Source organism: Neofelis nebulosa, chromosome 6, assembly GCF_028018385.1.
Source record: "Neofelis nebulosa isolate mNeoNeb1 chromosome 6, mNeoNeb1.pri, whole genome shotgun sequence".
Classification (NCBI taxonomy): Eukaryota; Metazoa; Chordata; class Mammalia; order Carnivora; family Felidae; genus Neofelis; species Neofelis nebulosa.
The window spans coordinates 67,031,165-67,050,089 of record NC_080787.1 but is presented as its reverse complement, the minus strand read 5'-3'; the positions used below and the strand labels follow the sequence as shown (position 1 = coordinate 67,050,089).

Here is an 18,925-nt window from a genome sequence, read left to right as displayed (position 1 = left end):
AAAAAAATTAGTGGGGCGCCTGGGTGGCGCAGTCGGTTAAGCGTCCGACTTCAGCCAGGTCACGATCTCGCGGTCCGTGAGTTCGAGCCCCGCGTCAGGCTCTGGGCCGATGGCTCGGAGCCTGGAGCCTGTTTCCGATTCTGTGTCTCCCTCTCTCTCTGCCCCTCCCTCGTTCATGCTCTGTCTCTCTCTGTCCCAAAAATAAATAAAAAATGTTGAAAAAAAAAATTAAAAAAAAAAAATTAGTGACATTTGAAATTTGTCAAACATCTAGATCTATGATAATGAAATAATTTATTGATTACTTTGGTATTTTCAAGCATGACACTTATTTCCCAAATTGATTTACATATTAAAATGTTCAAATAGGAGTAATTCTTCAAATGCCTTGAAATGCCTTGGAAAAGCCCCACTTATTATTAAAACATACTGCTCATGTGAAATTCTTGCTTGTTTTGGCTGCCTAAATAATTAGAAATAATAATATCATTATCATAGGGTGTACATTGATTCTACTAAATGGTTCATATAGGGATGTTTTAGAAAAGGAAGTCTAGAATGAAAAGCTAACATGAATATAGTATTAGAGATAGCTGTGAATAGAAGTTATTCCAGCCAATGTAGGAGAGAAAGGAGTAATAAGGATTCCCAATTGGGGAATATTGAACCTGGAAAGCAAAGATAGAGAAAAAGGGATTCTAGACAGCTGATGTTCAGTTTTATGAAGTTCAACAAGCATACAGTTAGGGTTTAGCATATACTAGTCCCTGTGGTAGGAAATGAGGCTGGGAGGATGAATAAGATGTGGGGTCAGTCCTTGATTATATGCAGTTCAGTGTTGCTAAAGATAAATAAAGTACAAAGGAGAGGGAGACGAAATAACTAGCTCTAAGATCAGATTCAGGATATCAAATTAGGATCCTGTCATAAGTCATTTCAAGAGTGACACCATTTTATTCTCACTATCTACTGGATTTGTCTAGAAACATAGTCCACCTGTCAAAAGAACGTGGTTTCTGGTCCTTTTCTCCCGCCTCCACCTGCCCCCCCCCCCCTTTCTGTGCTGAATGTTCGGGAATTTCCAAACATCACATTATAAATTATAAAGCACCACACTGTATTGCTTTTAAGGTAGATTTCTTATAAAACATGATGAAAAAAAAACTTTAAACTTAGATTTAAACTGATGTGCTTCTTTGTGAGTGATGCTAAATTCTCCTGAGGGCAAGCGTGGATGACTACTTTACTTTTATTTCTTACAAGAACGTTTGGAAAAAATATTATTGGTTAGCTTAGACATCAAAAGAATATTTGAGGTGCTGAAACAAACTTCTTCCGTAGGAGTAGAGCCATGTTTGCTTTTCTTTATCCAGTCGTTACTTTAGAATGAGCATCATGTTATTTAGTGACAAAGTTTATACTTTGTTTTTGAACTGAATTAATGTCTGTCTGTATTTATACTAAGTTTAAATTAATTTTTATTTTAATATTTTAGGGCCGTGGTATTCCTGGGCCCCCTGTAAGTATCATCTCTGGGTGTGTTTCTACATAGTCTATAACAATGGCCAATTTCTCAGCTCCCAAGCTTACTGTCCAACTGACAGTACCCAGTGGTATTTATAGTGTCCTACATACATGATCTTCGGTGACTACTGTGACAGCACTTCTATCCTGCTAAACAAAAAATTTTATTGATTTTAGAAATTTCTGTTCCTTTTTAATTAAAATTTAGTCAAATGAGCTATTATTGGAAACCAAAGCTAGCACAGATATATAATTCTAAATCAGTTGTTTATCATATTTGATATCATTTATGGTAGATTGTAAAAAACATCCATAAGTCACTACATCCCTTTATTTATTTAGAATTACCTTTTTTTAAAAAATTGAAGTATAATTAACATACAGTGTTATATTAGTTTCAGTTGTACAATGTAATGATTCAACAATTCTGTAGACAACTCAGAGCTCACCACAGTAAGTGTGCTCATCATCTGTCACCAAACAATGTTATTACCATCTTATTGACTTATTGACTATGTTCTCTATGCCGTACTTTTCATCTGTGACTTATTTATTTATAACTGGAAGTTTATACTTCTTAATCCCCTTGATCTATTTCATCACCTCCCTCCTGCCCCACATCCACCTTCCCTTTGGCAACCACTAGCTGTTCTCTGTATTTAAGAGTTTGTTTTGTTGTTGTTGTTTGTTTCTTTGTTTTGTTTTTTAGATTCTACATATAAGTGAAATCATATGGTATTTGTTTTTCTATGTCTGAGTTATTTTACTTAGCATAATACTACTTACTAAGTCCATCTGTATTGTTGCAAGTGACAAGATCTTACTCTTTTTTATGGCTGAAAAATATTCCATTGTGTATATACATACAGGGTCCTCCTGGGGCAGCAGGACTCCCTGGAGAGCTTGGCCGTGTTGGACCAGTTGTGAGTACCACACTGCATTTTGATAGACATTTACTGATTTAATAGAAGATGTTACTCAGAAGGCAAATTGCCCTAACTGTATATTTTCCCCTGCAAATCCAAAAAATGGCAGATGAATTTCATTCCAGTTCATAATATTGATTGGAACCATGGATAATAATGCTACCTCATTTTTGTAGAGTGATTTTAATTTTTTTTCCAAGGCTGTCAGCTAAACTTTTCTTCCCAACTTCCAGAATTAGTGATCAAATCAGGAGATGTCACCTCCATTTTATAGACTCTCAGCCAGAATTAAGGTCCAGTGTCTTTTGTATTAGGCTCTCTGCATAAAATGAATAGCTGAAAATTATTGCCAAGTATATTTCTGTTAGGATCATTAAATTATAATTGAACCAACAGAACTTAACATTAGGCAATAAAGAGCTGAACTTTATAGAAGAAATTGTTGGTAATAAATTCTTGATGTTACTATCCAATATTTCAAAAATGTTGAAGTAGTGACATTATGTGGAGGATAGATAATTGTAAACGCATTGAGAGTAGGAGCCATGTATTATATATTTTTTCTTGCTTCTCCATATGTCTTACTATTTGATAAAATTATTTACTGAACAAATGAATATGAAATGGTTATAAAGTTAAAATAATTGTAAGATGCTTTTGACTTCTTATGGTAGAATATTCAGAAGGAAAACATACACAAGGAGTAAACTGTGGACGTTAGGGCGAATTGAAACCATTTTCATTTGAATGGCTTATTTGTATTTAGCCATCTTGGATCTCCTGTGCCATTTGCAAGACAGTATGGTGATAGGCCAAGTCATAGCTTGTGGGTAAACAGTACCCGGGGAGAGTCTGGCATTGCAGAGATTAACCTGCCATTCCATAGCTTCAGGCTGGCTGCAAACCTTCTTTTGCCACCATTATCTGGATGGTACTAGAAGTACTGGCTGTTTCAGTTCCTCTATAAATCAACTAGAAAAATAGGTGGTGTTTCCAGTTTGTTTCCAGAATAAAGCGATCATGCTATAGAAAAGAATTGGCTTTGCTTTTCCCCCCAAACTTCCTTCTGCCTTGTTTTATTACTTTGGTGAGACTGTAGCTCCTTTATTCTTCTAGTTTTGTGGAGCTAATTGGATTATGGGCCACCCATCGATTTTAGCGGCAGGTCTATGCAAGACTGAGCTCTGTAGGGGTTTCTAGTAATATTCTCTCATGCCTTACCAGTTTTATGCACTGTGTTTTGACATGTGTATAACCACTGTGTCACAATTTTCAATAACTTAGGGTGACCCTGGGAAAAGAGGACCACCTGGCCCCCCTGGCCCCCCAGGACCCAGTGTAAGTTATTTGCAGCTTGAATTTTCTTGTGTCTGAGAGTTGGAATTAAATAAACCCAAGAACCAAAAATGGAAGAACTTGTTAATCGAGTCATCATCCTAAAATTCCAAAATGGCTACCAGTTTTTTTCCCCCATTCAGAACATGGGTCTTCTTAGGACAGAAAAGTAGAGGAATAACAGTAGTTTAAAAGGAGGTTTTCTCAGGGAATGGCTTACTCATATATTTGAAGTCCTTTGACTTTTGTGATTTCTCAAATGCTCAAAACTTGGATGTATAAAAGGAACATTTTCAAATGAACTAGTTTTTACAAAGGATTTATACAGTAAGCAATTTAAAAAATAGGAGTTTAAGTAGGAGATAATTCATATTTTAAATTTATATTTGGAGTACCCCATATTTTCTATTCTTTCATTTTATATCCCTTCAGTCCCCTGAAAGAAATAATATACTGAAATTTAGGGGTCTCCAAAATGAACATGCCCTACAAGTCAAAATTTTTAGAATATTAGCATATTATATGCAGCTCTTTGTTCCTTATATTTTATTGAACAAATATATTTATTGTATTTTTGTTCAATGAACTTTCAATTATTAGTAGGTTTGAATTACATATTTAACTATATTCTTAACTTTAGTATTTTCTTTACTTTAGGGAACAATTGGTTTTCATGATGGAGATCCATTGGTAAGATGTTTACCTTTGAATGAAATACAGATTAAGTCAAAGACCATGTAATCTTCAGGTCAACTCTCCTTAAAATTACCTTGCTGGAATATGTTGTATTTCTGTTTTACTTTACTTGGATGGTGGAACAATCCATAGAACTAGTGGACTGGTAGTTTGTATACACTCACATTGTAACTGGTTTTCATTATAGAAATGATTTTGTTTTTCCATAATCTCTTTACTTTATGGCTTTCAACAGAGTACCCCTCAATCTTAGAAGATAGAAGCCAAACAGTTCTTTTGAGACTTGTTTTACTTACAGAGTGATATTCAGATGATGTTGGTAAACTGTACTAAGTGCAATGTTAGCCAATTTGACAAGGGTATGTGGACCTCAAGTTACAGCTATTCTAATAGAGGGGAAGGGGAAAAGGATCAGGTTGTGGTACACTAGATTGTCTGGAAACATTTTATTTCTTTATTAAATTAAATCTGAAATAAATATGGCAAACTGTTAACATTTATTGAATCTGGATGGTGAATACTCTGTACTTTTCTGTGAGCTAGGAATATTTCTGATTTTAAAAATGAAATATTGAAAAAAGGGGTAGTCAGAGTTATTTAATGAATTTAATTATATTGGGATTCTGTAGCTAGAATCCCTAAAAAAATACCATTTTGTCATAAAGGGAGGCTCTAATTTATGCTCTCCTTATCTATCTCTCTCTCCCTTTGGCAGTGTCCCAATTCCTGTCCACCAGGTCGCTCAGGATATCCAGGCTTACCAGGCATGAGGGTAAGAGAACAATTTCAGTATTTTATATTCAAGAGTATTATCCATAGAAAAAATAGAGCCTTTCCTGTAAGCACTGGCCTTCCTGGTGAAAGACCACATTCTGATGGATTAGGCAAGTCTGTGTTCACTTGTTCTGCGGCTTAGTCTATGGTCCTTCTTCAGTCCTAGGAACTGCAGCTGGTGCCCCTGGCAGGTACTCTTATGGAGACATGGATGTTTCATCACACAGTGCTTTTGTTGTTCGGGGAGGAAATACCCATACAATGTATTGGCTTGAGAGACTCTATAACACCAAATGAATGTAGAGAAGTTTGCTTCCTATTGAGGAAGATTGGGGGTAATTGCACACATAATGTATTTGAAACTATTTTGGTTAAGAAAATATAGGGAATACTGTGCATAATAGGCAAGAAAAAAGACTTCCCAAAAATGTTTTCTCTCACTTTATATCATAGTTACTTCAAAATTTACCATAAAAATAAAAAAATATTAAATGTTGGGGTTAGGTGGGATTTTCTCTAGTCTATGAGTCTGAAATTATTTTGAAAATTCCAGGCCAATGGAGTTGTGCTATGATCTGAAAGGACCCAGGGCACTGCTTTTCCAGTCATCCTTTTCTCTAAGGATAGTTTTAATGGGTTCCCACAACTGCAAAAGATTTGGTCCTGGATTGGTGTCTTATTTTTCACGAAGACCTACACTCTTGGAATGAGAGTGGCTTTGAGAGTGAAAGCTCTGATGTACTTAATTTTGGAATGTTCATTTCCCATTTGCCTCATGTTACCACCAAAAGCACACATATGCTTAGAACAGGTGGCCAGACAGGAAGAGATAGGAGATTTTCTTCTCATGCTCTGCAGCTTTCACTGACTGCCCTTTATAGCTTTCCCTTTGCATCTAAAATTGTGTACAAGAAGAGGTGGAGGTTGTGCATCTGGGGAGATCCCTTCCACCTCCATGAAGGTACAGAGGAGGCAGAAGGGTTTTCAGAGCAGCATCGAGAGAGCAGGAGATAGCCAGCTGAGCTGGGTCATCTTTGGGAAAAAAGTTACTGATGTTGGAGAAGACTTAATGCTCTTACTCCACCTATGAAAGGATGTTTAGGATAGAGGGATCTAGGGAATGGCCAGCAATACATCATGTTGCTGAACCAGAGAATAAAGCTTTTGCTATTCTAGAACAGTGTTTTTTTATTAACTAAAACTTATATTTATCATCTACAACAGTCATGTAATACACATGGCAGTATTAAGATCATTTAAGGTAGTCATTTTCCTTGTGACGTAACCTTTTTCTGTGTAGCAGAAACTGACACAGATTTAGGGAAGCAAGATCACTTTATGAGCCTTCTGACCAGTTTCCGTAACAAACCCAATACAGTTATTTTTAAATTAATTAATTAATTAGTTAATTATGCATTTTTAGGGTCATAAAGGGGCTAAAGGAGAAATTGGTGAACCTGGAAGACAAGGTCACAAGGTAAGGAAAATGAATATATAGTGGGTAAATTGTGATTAGGAGGAAGTGATTACTTTTATTACAAGAAATTATAGGGAATAATAAAGCATATTTTATCCTTCCTTTTCAAATGATGATTGACAAGTTTTCAGTAGATGCATTAATATTCTAAGTATAATATTCTAATGTTGTTCAATTGTAAAAAACAGTAACTCACCATACATTTCATTCTTTCCTGTGTTGCTACCCCTTGCTTTTCTTTTGAAATCAATCACACTCAGCTTTTTTCCTTGATGCTTTTGATAGTCAAACATTATTCAGCTAGTTTTCCCACTCCAGTAAACAAAATTTTATGACATGTGTAAAATTTTATGATGAGTGTCGCTGACACGAGCAAACAGGAAGTTGATAGCTGATGGCTTCTCATCTTAAGTTCTGAAATAATTTGTTTCTGACTTCATTTCAATAGAATTTAGATGTTGAGTAATATGGGAGTTAGTGATAGGACTTCTGTTATTGTCTGGATAGAAACATGGCATCCACAGCACAGCCTACATTGGGGCTGGTATGCCCTGCAGAAAAACCAACATAGAAAATTAAAGTAAGGTGACTTACTTGCTTTTTTTTAATCCACTAATGTCAATTGTCTTTAAGTGTCTAAGAATTTGACTTTCTGCTTAATAAAAGTTTTGTCCCTGTTAATTGTGTAATGTTTTACAAAGTCAAACTGTTCTTATTCATGCGGGTTTTCTAGACTTTGTAGACTATGTCCTTCTACACCTTAATGGGGTGGAGGCAGAAAATTAGTCTTTTTCTTTGGAGGAGCTGGAGAGCCAATTTATTAATATCATCAGGCATTAATATCCTTGAACTCTTTAGCTAAAATCAGTCTGTTGAGCAACCTCAGATAATCAGGATAAGTAAGCCCATTTTCTGTTCCTTATTACAGTTTGGTCATTTATTTTTAAAGTCTTTTATTGCTTAGGCACTGAGTAATTAAGGCATTTTATTTATCTGGAATGTAACAGCTGGGTTAATGTCAAATTGGAGCAAGAAAAAAACTGAGTACTTCAGAAATTTTTCTGCATGCTCATTCCTCCATTAAATCTTAAAATTCACAACTAAAAAAATCCAACAATTATTTATTAAGTTCCTGCTGTGTGTCAGGGTTTATTCTAAGTGCCAGGGGCATAGAAAGGAAAAAAAATATGTCCAACCACGGAGACTGGCTAAATTAAGTATGGCATGTCCATATAATAGAATATTATCTAACCACCAAAGAAAAGGTGTGTAAGAATATTACAGTGCACCAAAAGGTTTTCATGAGGTAACAATACATGTAGTAAAGCAGATATAGTAGACTTCTGTTATTTTTGATGCCACCCATACCTTCTTCCTTCTTTTGGTGGCCCCTTTTCTTTGTGGAATTTTTACAACCCTGTCCCATGGGCTTTGAGGATGGAGCTGTCAGTCAGAGTATTTTCCTCCTCTTCCCCAGAAACCAATAGTTTTGATACCTATACAAGTCAGTTATCCAGACTCTCAAATATGGCTTGGTTTTCAATGGGGAACCTGAAAACTGTTTTGGTGTGTGAGATAACTGGCCAAAATTTTATTGGTAGGTGTTGAAAACTCCTTTAATTTATTTCACTTGTTTTGTCACTTACATCTCTCAGTGGGTGTCTTTAAAAACTTACATATAAAGATAGGATGACAATAGCTCATTAAAGAATGAACCTTGAAAGGGTAATAGATGCACTGAACTGTAAACTTAAAGTGGATTCACAACTCTGCCTTGAATTTACAAATTAGTTAATAAAGATTTTAAAATTTGTTGATAAATATAGAAATGAATAGTCAAAAATCTTTCTGTAAAATGATAATAAATTGCTGTTCCTAAATTTGTCACTTAATGTCAGGGTTATTGATTAGTTGTGTGCTATTCATCTGCTGGTGAAATATTTAAATCAACTGTATTAGTCCAAGGTTTATCAGGAATCTGTGGGAAAATATCCCAAACCTTGCTAATGGAAACTTACTGTGCACATATGAGTCACTGTTGTTTTGATAGGTAGGGAAATATAAGTAGCATTTAATTGTATGCATGTGTTGATTACCCACTCCAATAGCTAATTCACTGGCTTTCCCATTGGGACGGCCTCTCCTCGCCATCAATTATATATTCTTATGGAATATAATCTGAATATAACTATGAGACTAAAACCACTATGTAATACCCTCATAATTCTTTCAAAAATCAAGTATAAATGATCTAGGCATAACTTAGTTCTTTGTATTATATGTCCAAAGTTTCTATATTAATATTGCTATTCAATTTGCTATATTTCTGTGTGTATATGTGTGTGTGAAAATCTCTTTAAGGTATGGTCTGTAGAGCAAGAACATGGGTGAACTGAAACATGTAATAAAGAAACAAGAGAAATTGATTTTTATCTAATATTATGTACATAATATTAAAAATGGAAAATTTTTCTTATGATTAATTTTACAATTTGAGATATCCATTACCACAGGAAATGTAGGGCAGTATACTTATTGTAAAAAATAAAACCTTTGTCAGAGGGAAAAGTAAATTTTTTCTCAGAGTCAATAAAGTAATCTTTCTATAAGAAACAGCAGTTGAATTTCTCTTCAGAATATACTAACATTTTAAAGTATATCAGAGGCTATAAGGTTAGTATCAAAAAGTCAAAACAATAATTAGTTAGAAAACAAAATGGAAGAAGATTCCATTGGCAACTGCTACCAAATGGTCAAGATACCTTAGAACAAACTTAAATATTCAAGACTAACATGAAGAAAAGAACAAAACTTTATTGATTGAAAGAAAAAGATTTGATTAAATAGATACACTCAGTTCTAAGATAGAAAGGCTCAATATTGTAAAGATTCTAATTCTTTCCATATTAATTTCTTAATTTAATACAGCCCTAATACAAAGCAGGTAGTATTTTTGTGAAGATCTTCTGAATAATTCTAAAGTTCATCTGAAAGAGTAAGCATGTAGGAAAAACTGAAAAAGAGTATTGATGAAAAATAAAGGTAAAGGAATTCTGTCTGAGATTAAAATGTATTATGAAATTTCAATAATTAAAATGTTGTGGTATTGGCAACATCATACAACAGATCAGAAAAGCAGAATGGGAAATCCAAAAACAAGTGTATTTAACAATTTAGTATGTTAAGGAAGAATTTTCCAGCCTGTGGGGAGAGATATCTGTGTGGAGGTATCCTTCAATAAATGATATTAGAGAAAGTGGTCAATTACCAGGAAAAAAGAAAATGATAGATTTCTATCTTATATTTTACATTAAACCAATTAAAGATTTCTATGTAAGAAATTAAACTATGAAACAACTAGAGGAAAAATACAGATGAATATTTATGTATTTTTGGGGTGGAGAAAGCTTTTCAATGGGTGAAATCAAAGGTAGAAGCCATGAAAAGAAAGAGTGATTTAAATACTTTAAAAAATTGTATATGGCAGAAAAATTATAATAAGAAAAGTTTAAAATGAAAATCACAATTTGGGGTGCCTGGATGGCTTAGTCAGTTAAGTGTCTGACTCTTGATTTCGGCTCAGGTCATGATCTCACAGTTCGTGAGTTCGAGCCTCACATTGGGCTTTGTGCTGACAGCACGGAGCCTGTTTCAGATTTTCTCTCTCTCCCTTTCTCTCTGCCCCTCCACTGCTCTCTCTCTCAAAATAAATAAATTAAAAAAAAAAAAAAGAAAATCACAATTAAATAATGTTGTAGTTTATGGAAAAGTTTGCATAGCATGATCATATTTTCCTAAAAATACACCCCCCCACACACAATACACACTTGGAACATGAATGTATGCATATTCTCTCTCCGTCATTTCCTCTCCCACCCCCACCCTTTTTTAGAGAAGCATCTAAGATGTTACAGGTATTTATAGTTGAAAAGTGGGATTTGGGTGACTTTATTTGTGTAGTTCTCTGTATTTTCTGAATGTTACACGATTAATATGGATTATTCATATAAGCTAATTTAAGAAAGTACAGTAGCATAACTGAGGGGATGCCAAATGAATTTAAAATGTGCTGAGTTACAACGAGCCTATATCTATCTATGCTCATTTGCTGCAATAACATTTGGAGTGCTTTCTGTTGTTTCTTAGGGTGAAGAAGGTGACCAGGGGGAACAGGGAGAAGTCGGAGCTCAAGGACCTCCAGTAAAGTATTGTTTAAAAATATTTAGGATATGCAAATATTCTTTTTTCATGACTTTTGGAATATTTCATGTTTAGCATTTGAATTAATAGTATTATATGAACATGGTATTCTGTATTTTTCCACCAAGCCAGCACTGGGAATTTACCATTTTTTTGAAATAGGAAAGGATCCCCATTATACATTCAAGCACCATTTTAACAAAACAAAATGTACCTATAATTACATACATTTATTTACTAGGTTTCAGGGCTAGGCTATCTGAAAGCAAATACTGAACACAAGAGAGGATGATATATGTCTTTCATGTTCTATGGTGCTATCATATGATACGGAAAAATTCAGGTACGCTGAATCTGTAGCAGGTAGATCATCGACTGGATTTGATGTACCTTATGCCAGCATGCAATCATTATAATTAGAACATTTTTAATTCCTTGTAATCATGTTTTTTTTTTTTTTTAATAAAAAGTTGGTCCCTTGTGCTTTGGCAGATTGCTGCAATTAAATGCACAGTGAAGTAATCTGGGGCATTGACATACGTCAATTTAAAGTGTTGGGGACATCAAAATTTACATTACTTTTGTATATGAAAGTAGAATTGTTACACTTTTTTTCTTGTCAGGATGAGTAGTAACAATTATGGAAATAATAATTTCTGAATATTGATTGAATTGCAGCTAGCCATGGTCTTTACTATGTAAAGCACAGACTCAGGTCCTATTCTCAGAAACTAAAGAGTTAGGGAGGACAAACATGGGACCACCACCCTTCCTTGCCCTGCTCTGCCATTCCCCAAACAACTGGCCATTTATGAAAGAATTCAGGGAGTTGTGCAGATTAGTGCTTACCCAGAACTTAAGGAAATTCCAGCTAAAGGAAATAAGTCTGCACATTTGTAAGAAATGGCCTCTGCTTTTAAGCCACATAAGAACTTTAAGGAAACCTGGAGGAGTACAAGGGGCTTACTCCAGAAGCTTGTCTTCCCTGAGCCTTTGATAGGAGACAAGAAGGAGATGGACTTTATTTTACAGGAGAAAGATGGAAATAAGTAGTGTAAGAGACATATGTTTTTTGTTTTTGATCTGATGAAAATTTGGTGGAGAATTGGAGTTATTTTTAAAGCCATTCCCCCAAATCCTCAGAACAGGATTTTGCAAGCAGCATTTAAAAGTATTTTCATGGATTAAGGATATCTGTTGGGTGCTGCATGGCTCAAGCATGGGTGATATTGTAGCACTTGCTGACCTTCTGGTGTTTGGGAGTGGGTTTGCCAAAATGTTTCTGTAAAACTCACAGATTTTCACTTTTTAAATGTACATCTATAAAGTAATGAACAGATTTTTAAAACATTTGCTCTTTGGAACATGTATGTATACATGAGCTCTGCCCTCCCAAGTCATCACCTTGGGAGACAATACATGGCATTCTGATGTCACTGCCATTGGCTCAAATATTTTTGGAATTCATTTTGCGGAACTACCTTCAGAAAGAGCAGTTTTAATCTGAAATGGCCACATCTCAAGTGGTTTACATCCCAAGTGGTTATTCTAAGCTGGATCATGTTACATATTACATCTTACATGTTCTAGCAGGTCATTCCTAACTAGTCTGCATAGAATTTGTCACTTGTCTGGATGAAGGGTTGGCCACTAAAGTGCTCCGTTTTCTCTAAGTGAGAACACGAGAGAATGACTGGCCTGGAGCTACCTTATTGTAGGCCAGTTATAGTGGACAGTTAGCAAATTGCTCAGAAGTGGCTTTTCCACTTTCCTGAAGGAGCATCTACCTCCTGCTTCTCCCAAGAGAACACCCAGGCCCACTCTTTACAGGATCCACTCCTGGGGACCTGCTGCTGTGACCAGAGAATTGAGAATGGTGGCATTTTAGTATTAGAAAAGATTCTGGAAATCACACTCATATCCTTACTTTTAGAATTACCCACTCCTTTGCCTGGGATGAGGTGAGATGGATTCTTACTGCCCCAAGATAGAGTGCCTCTATCATGGAGATGGTATAACAAATAGTGACCCCTAGTGGTTAGTAAAGACTTTAGCTCCATTTACAGGTCATAAGCTTTTGTGGGCTAGTCTAGAAACCTAATTGCCTTTGATAGCATACACTGGTGGGGAAAAATTATTCCAAAGTTTAAAATCACAACCATCTTACATGTAACCAACTTACAAACCATTAAGAAGGTAGAAATGGCAGTGTATTCTCTACCTGAGTTAAAAGATAAATCTAATACATGATTGTAGTTCTCTTATGCAGTGATGTTTCTTTTTTGTCATCAGTAATTGCTCCAACTCCAGGAATGCATATGTCTTCAGAATTTTAAAATTCTTTTGCCATCAGAATAATTCTCCTTGGATTTTCTCTCTAAACTAGAAACATTTGTTTATATAATGTCACTGTTTCTTGTTACCTTTGGTTATGTTAACATCCTTTTGGATCAGCTTTTGTGATGAGAGAAACAAGTGTGTGCTTCAACTAAAGCAATTCACTGTTGTTTTTATATTTCCAGGGAGCTCAAGGATTAAGAGGCATCACTGGCATAGTTGGGGCCAAAGGGGAAAAAGTAAGATGATGATGATGATGATGATGATGATACTCAAATGTGTAAATATTTGAATTTTTTGCCACTTAAAAATATCTTATTTTTAGCAACATTAAAAAAATTTTTTTAAGGTTTATTTTTGAGAGAGAGAGAGAGAGAGAGAGAAACCGGGGGAAGGGCAGAGAAAGAGGGAGACACAGAGTCTGAAGCAGGCTCCGGGCTCTGAGCTGTCAGCACAGAGCCTGATGCAGGGCTCGAACCCTCAAACCACAAGGTCATGACCTGAGCTGAAGTCTGACACTTGACCGACTGAGCCACCCAGGTGCCCAAGCAACATCATTTTTTATTTTTTATTTGCTTTGTGGATGTTTAGTTAGGTTTTCACATTTCTGTTATAAACATAGATGATAGAAAAGAGTAGTACATATGATACTTATGTATTATATATTTTAAATTATCTCGAGTAAATAGAAGTAAGCAGGGCTGTTACATTTTATCTCTTTATCATTATCAATAGTTAATACTGATAGCACTGACACAATACCTGGAAATCAAAGCAAAGACAAGGAAGGAATGGAAGGAAGGGAGAGGTAAGAGAAGGCAAGATATCCCTAAGGACACTGGGGCCATCTGTGGCTCTCTGCTAGGCGGATTGCTGAGCTCTGCCTTCAACAGGAATCCTATACTTGTGGCTGGAGTTTTCAAATCTGTCCTTAGCCCAGTTGCAAAGACCAGATTCTCCTACCACTTCCATAGCAAGGCACTGTGAGATGCTGGGGAGATTCAACAAGTAATAAGGACTTCAAATTTGTTACTTATTGGGAGAAACGAGTGAGTAGATAGCTAACTACAATGTATACAAGAGACCCATAAATTTGAGGGCAAGTGGTTTGAGGGAGTGAAGATGAAGGAGTGGTTACTCTTGATCAGGGAACTGGGAGGGCTCAGGGAGGAGGTGGTGACATCAGAGGGATGCCAGACCTACCTGGAAGACATGCTCCTACTGGTAGAGGATGGGGCTAGGGAGGGCTTGGCTGAGTATCATGAATGAAAATGTTGGAAACCTGAACATTCATGCTGTGTTCAGAAATGTCTTTCTCACTGTGTGTGTATGTGAGTGTGTGTAGGGGTGTGTCTACCTTCTCTATCAGATTTTAAGAAAATGGTTACTACTTACAGAGTATGTTAGAAAAGCCACTTTGTGGGCTTGGAAAAAGAAAAGCACTTTGCCTACCACCACTTCTGACCCTTACCTCTTTCTCTTTAGAACCTCTGGAGCTAATTTGTGTCATTTCACACAGAAGCACAGGACTTTTATTAACCGCTAAGTGGGACTAACTTGCACATTGTAGGTGCTCAAAAAAATAAAACTAAATTTTTTAAAAGAAATGCATATTTTTGGAAATTGAAGGAATTATTTTGTGACTCTTTTTTTTTCAGCCTTGCTGTCCCTTTTGGGTATTCTCATTCTGCCTGTTTTACTCTTCCATTTCCTCTAGAATATTTCTTTTCTAAAAACACTGTATTTTAAAAAACATATTTCATATTTCTATATTCATGTTACCTTAAGTAACATTCTGTGTGTATCTCTTCTGTTATTAAGTAATACATCCCATTTGTTTTGAAGTTGCTGATACCTAGGCCTTCGCTTTTTCTGGGTTTAAATCATCTAAAATATGTGACCCCACACTTTGAAACCAATTACTGTTCTGGATATGTTCTTTATTTGAGGCATGTTTTTTACTTGGCATTTTTCAAAATTTCTCATTTCCTCTGAGTTCTGTCAAATTGCTTTCCAAAAAAAAAAAAAAAACAAAAAAAAAACAAGCTCTTCTCATGAACTCAGACCCCTGGCGTGGTTGCCTAGTAACAGCATTTTGGGTCTCAGCTTGTGCTGAACAGCAATAAGAGAGAGAGTGAGTGCATCACAGCCATTTCTATAATGCAAAGGCCGGGCTCCGCTCTCACCACGCAGGGTGAATGATGAATTCAAGGTCTTTTTCGGGTCTTCCAAATCTCTCCTTCCCTGGTGAACGTAGACTGCTTTCTGCTCTGTTCTAGTTTTTAGGGATCAAAGAATTTCAAGGCTCTGTGGTGCCTCTGCTTCGGCTGTGTCCTTATTTGATTCTCTCTTTTCTGAACCTTCTATCAAAGGTTTTCTGATTCTTAATTCTTACTACAGATGCTGTCCACCTGGTTTTCTTGGGCTGACATCCATCCAATACTCTTTGGACTGTTTTCTATTTATTTTATCATCTCCTTACCTCAACCCTTTTCATTAGGAGATGGCCTGTGGACTCCAGTGGCCCTTCTGCCTTCTCATTCACTTAGCAGATGAGAAAAAGATTTAAAGAGGGTTGTATTTTATCATGTAGCCTATGCAGAAAGCACTAACCGCCCCCCCCTTTTTTTGTTTTAAAATCACAGTTTGATTCTTATAATTAAATAAGAAGGTGACATGTACAATATAACCAAGTCGGAATTGATTTCAAAACAATTACATTTCTAAAGCTGTGTAGTTTTTATGCCACCATCACTTGGTAGGGTGTTTGTTGTGAAGGAAGTAAATGAATTATTTCATATAAACTGAACCTAATGTCCATCCAGGATGGAAGAGGGCATACTCAAATCCTTATTACAATTCGTTCTTCTAAACCGCATGGCTGGACTTCTGATTCTGGATCTTGGTGGAAATCCAGTGTCACAGAATCCCACCCACAGCTGCAGCAGCAGCAGAGTCCATGCCAACTATTCTTTGGGTGGCTCCTTGGTCTTCACCGCTAACAAATTCCCATCAGAATCCTGAGAGGCCTGCAGGGTGAGTACCAAACCTCTTCAATAGGTTTGTCAAGTTCTCTAAACAGGTACCAGTGTTTTCAGTTCATGTCATCAATCAAGAATGGATACAGTGTTGGGGCGCCTGGGTGGCGCAGTCGGTTAAGCGTCCGACTTCAGCCAGGTCACGATCTCGAGGTCTGTGAGTTCGAGCCCCGCGTCAGGCTCTGGGCTGATGGCTCGGAGCCTGGAGCCTGTTTCCGATTCTGTGTCTCCCTCTCTCTCTGCCCCTCCCCCGTTCATGCTCTGTCTCTCTCTGTCCCCAAAATAAATAAAAAACGTTGAAAAAAAAATTTAATAAAAAAAAAAGAATGGATACAGTGTTAACTTAAAATATCCAGAGTGGTATCAAAGACTGGCCATAAGTACTTTGGGTGGGATGAGAAGATGCAAACTAAGTGTTTTCATATCTGAGGTGTCTGATTAAACACTCACCATGGGTGCCTGGGCGGCTCAGTTGATTAAGCAGTCACTCGAGGTCATGATCTCACAGTCTGTGGCTTCAAGCCCTGCATTGGGCTCTGTGCTGACAACTCAGAGACTGGAGCCTGCTTTGGATTCTCTGTCACCCTCTCTCTCTGCCCCTCCCCACTGGCACTCTGTTTCCGTCTCTCTCTCAAAAATAAATAAACATTAAAAAAAAAAATCCCTGGAGTTCACTGATGAATACAGTATATGTTGCAAACACAAAACCTCCTTTTTTATCTGGCTGTTAAAGTTCTGTAGAAAGACTGATGTGCCCTTTAATATAAATGAGTAATCTTGAGGTGCCTGGGTGGCTCAGTCTGCTAAGTGTCTGACTTGATTTTCAGCTCAGGTCATGATCTCATAGTTAGTGGGATTGAGCCCTGCGTTGACAGTGTGAAGCCTACTTGGGATTCTCTCTCTCCCCCTGCTCTCTCTCTCTCTATCTCTATCTCTCTCTATCTCAAAATAAATAAATAAACATTTAAATGGCTGATCTTAATTTCATTTCTTTGTCTTTTTTTTTTTTTTTTTTTTTTTTTTTGTAGGGTGCTCGGGGCTTAGATGGAGAACCTGGGCCTCAAGGTCTCCCTGGTGCACCTGTAAGTAGTTTTCCTTTTACAAGACCCAATGACAGATTCTTTAGCAATGATCAGTAAAGATTATTTGCTCTGTGTGTGTGTGCATGTGCATGCATGTCTTCCACATGTGAATAATTAAAGTAGTAAAATGGGCAATAGTTTTTATATTTATTTAAACAAATTTTAATCATGATGAGCATCACTTTCTTGGACAAAGAGAATGTTCTTTTGACTTGGTATGGATTTTTGTTTTTCTTATCGGTGAAGTCAAAATGTTGAGTTTTTACATTTGTTGTGTTTTCCTTTTGTTTTGGTTGCCAGGATGCTTAGAGTCACAGTAACCATCTATTACTATATTTCAGTTGCTTGGATAATTCTTTTTCTTTTCTATGATTTCTGACCTCATTATTCTATATTTTGACTGTCACATGCACATGTGTCCTTATTACGGGCTGCCTCACACCTTTTCTAGAAATAAATACAAAGCCGTCTATTAATAACCACTTTGATCACAGAAAAAGTAGAGAAGGTATAATCAAAATAGAATCTCCAACTATCAAGCTCCTGTGGCCCAGTGGGAAAGACAGAATGTAACTATGTTGTACATTACAAGATCAAGCACTAGAATATGTGGTGGAGGTAACCCATGCAAGAGGATCTTAGAGGCAGGTTGACCTGGAAAGCTATTCTGGGGGGGATGGGCAGCAGAGTACAGGTGAGAAAGAACACTGTTGGTGGTGATGGGGGTATGTGTTGTCATAGGGGCTGTTACTGTCTGGCATTGTAAGTTTCTACTGAGAAGATGAAATTGAATAGATGAGGTAGGATCATATTATGGAGTGCTTTTAATACCAATCTTAGCAGTTTGAACTGATATAGTAGCAATAGGAAGCCATTTGAGATTGTAGAGTGGTTATGCAATTCAACAAAAGCTGTATTTTAGGAAGACACATCCTCTATTACCGCCTATACCATAAATCAACATTAGCCAGATGATTTTGACAGGAACCCCTATCATTGCCTGGAGAATGAAATAATATGGAGACAAGATTGGCAACTGATCCAAACCTCAACTCAGCAAGATAGTCAATGCATTTAGCTGATATGTAGACATAGTTACTAATGTCAAGGTTATCTGCAGCATGGATCTTAATTTTATTATACCTATACATCCAAAGAACACAGAAGCTTTATCCATTTAAAATGAAATCAAAAGACACGTAAGTCTCAGTTATCCCCATTGCAATATAAATTTTTAAGACAATGTAATTTTATAAAAAGATTTCTCGAGGGGCGCCTGAATGGCTAAGTTGGTTAAGTGTCCGACTTCGGCTCAGGTCATGATCTCATGGTATGTGAGTTTGAACCTCGCATCAGGCTGTGTGCTGACAGCTCAGAGCCTGGAGCCTGTTATAGACTCTGTCTCCCCCCCTCCACCCCCATCCCTCCCTGGCTCACACTCTCTTTCTCAAATAAACATTAAAAAAATTATAAAAAATAAAAAGATTTCTTGAGCTAGGCATCCAAGTCAGAGCAAAGGTTGAAAGAGCAGTAGTA

At 36.6% G+C, this 18,925-nt stretch overlaps 1 protein-coding gene across 2 annotated transcripts in view; it reads left to right on the top strand.

Annotated features, from left to right (window-relative positions):
• COL9A1 (collagen type IX alpha 1 chain) overlaps window positions 1-18,925 on the top strand; it is an 88,303-nt gene that overhangs the window by 32,057 nt on the left and 37,321 nt on the right. For both annotated transcript variants that reach the window (XM_058734370.1, XM_058734371.1), the window contains exons 13-21: window positions 1,496-1,519; window positions 2,394-2,447; window positions 3,735-3,788; window positions 4,443-4,475; window positions 5,197-5,253; window positions 6,679-6,732; window positions 10,879-10,932; window positions 13,455-13,508; window positions 17,336-17,389. In XM_058734370.1, coding sequence (XP_058590353.1) covers window positions 1,496-1,519; window positions 2,394-2,447; window positions 3,735-3,788; window positions 4,443-4,475; window positions 5,197-5,253; window positions 6,679-6,732; window positions 10,879-10,932; window positions 13,455-13,508; window positions 17,336-17,389 — 438 coding nt within the window. The remainder of the gene's footprint in view (window positions 1-1,495; window positions 1,520-2,393; window positions 2,448-3,734; window positions 3,789-4,442; window positions 4,476-5,196; window positions 5,254-6,678; window positions 6,733-10,878; window positions 10,933-13,454; window positions 13,509-17,335; window positions 17,390-18,925) is intronic.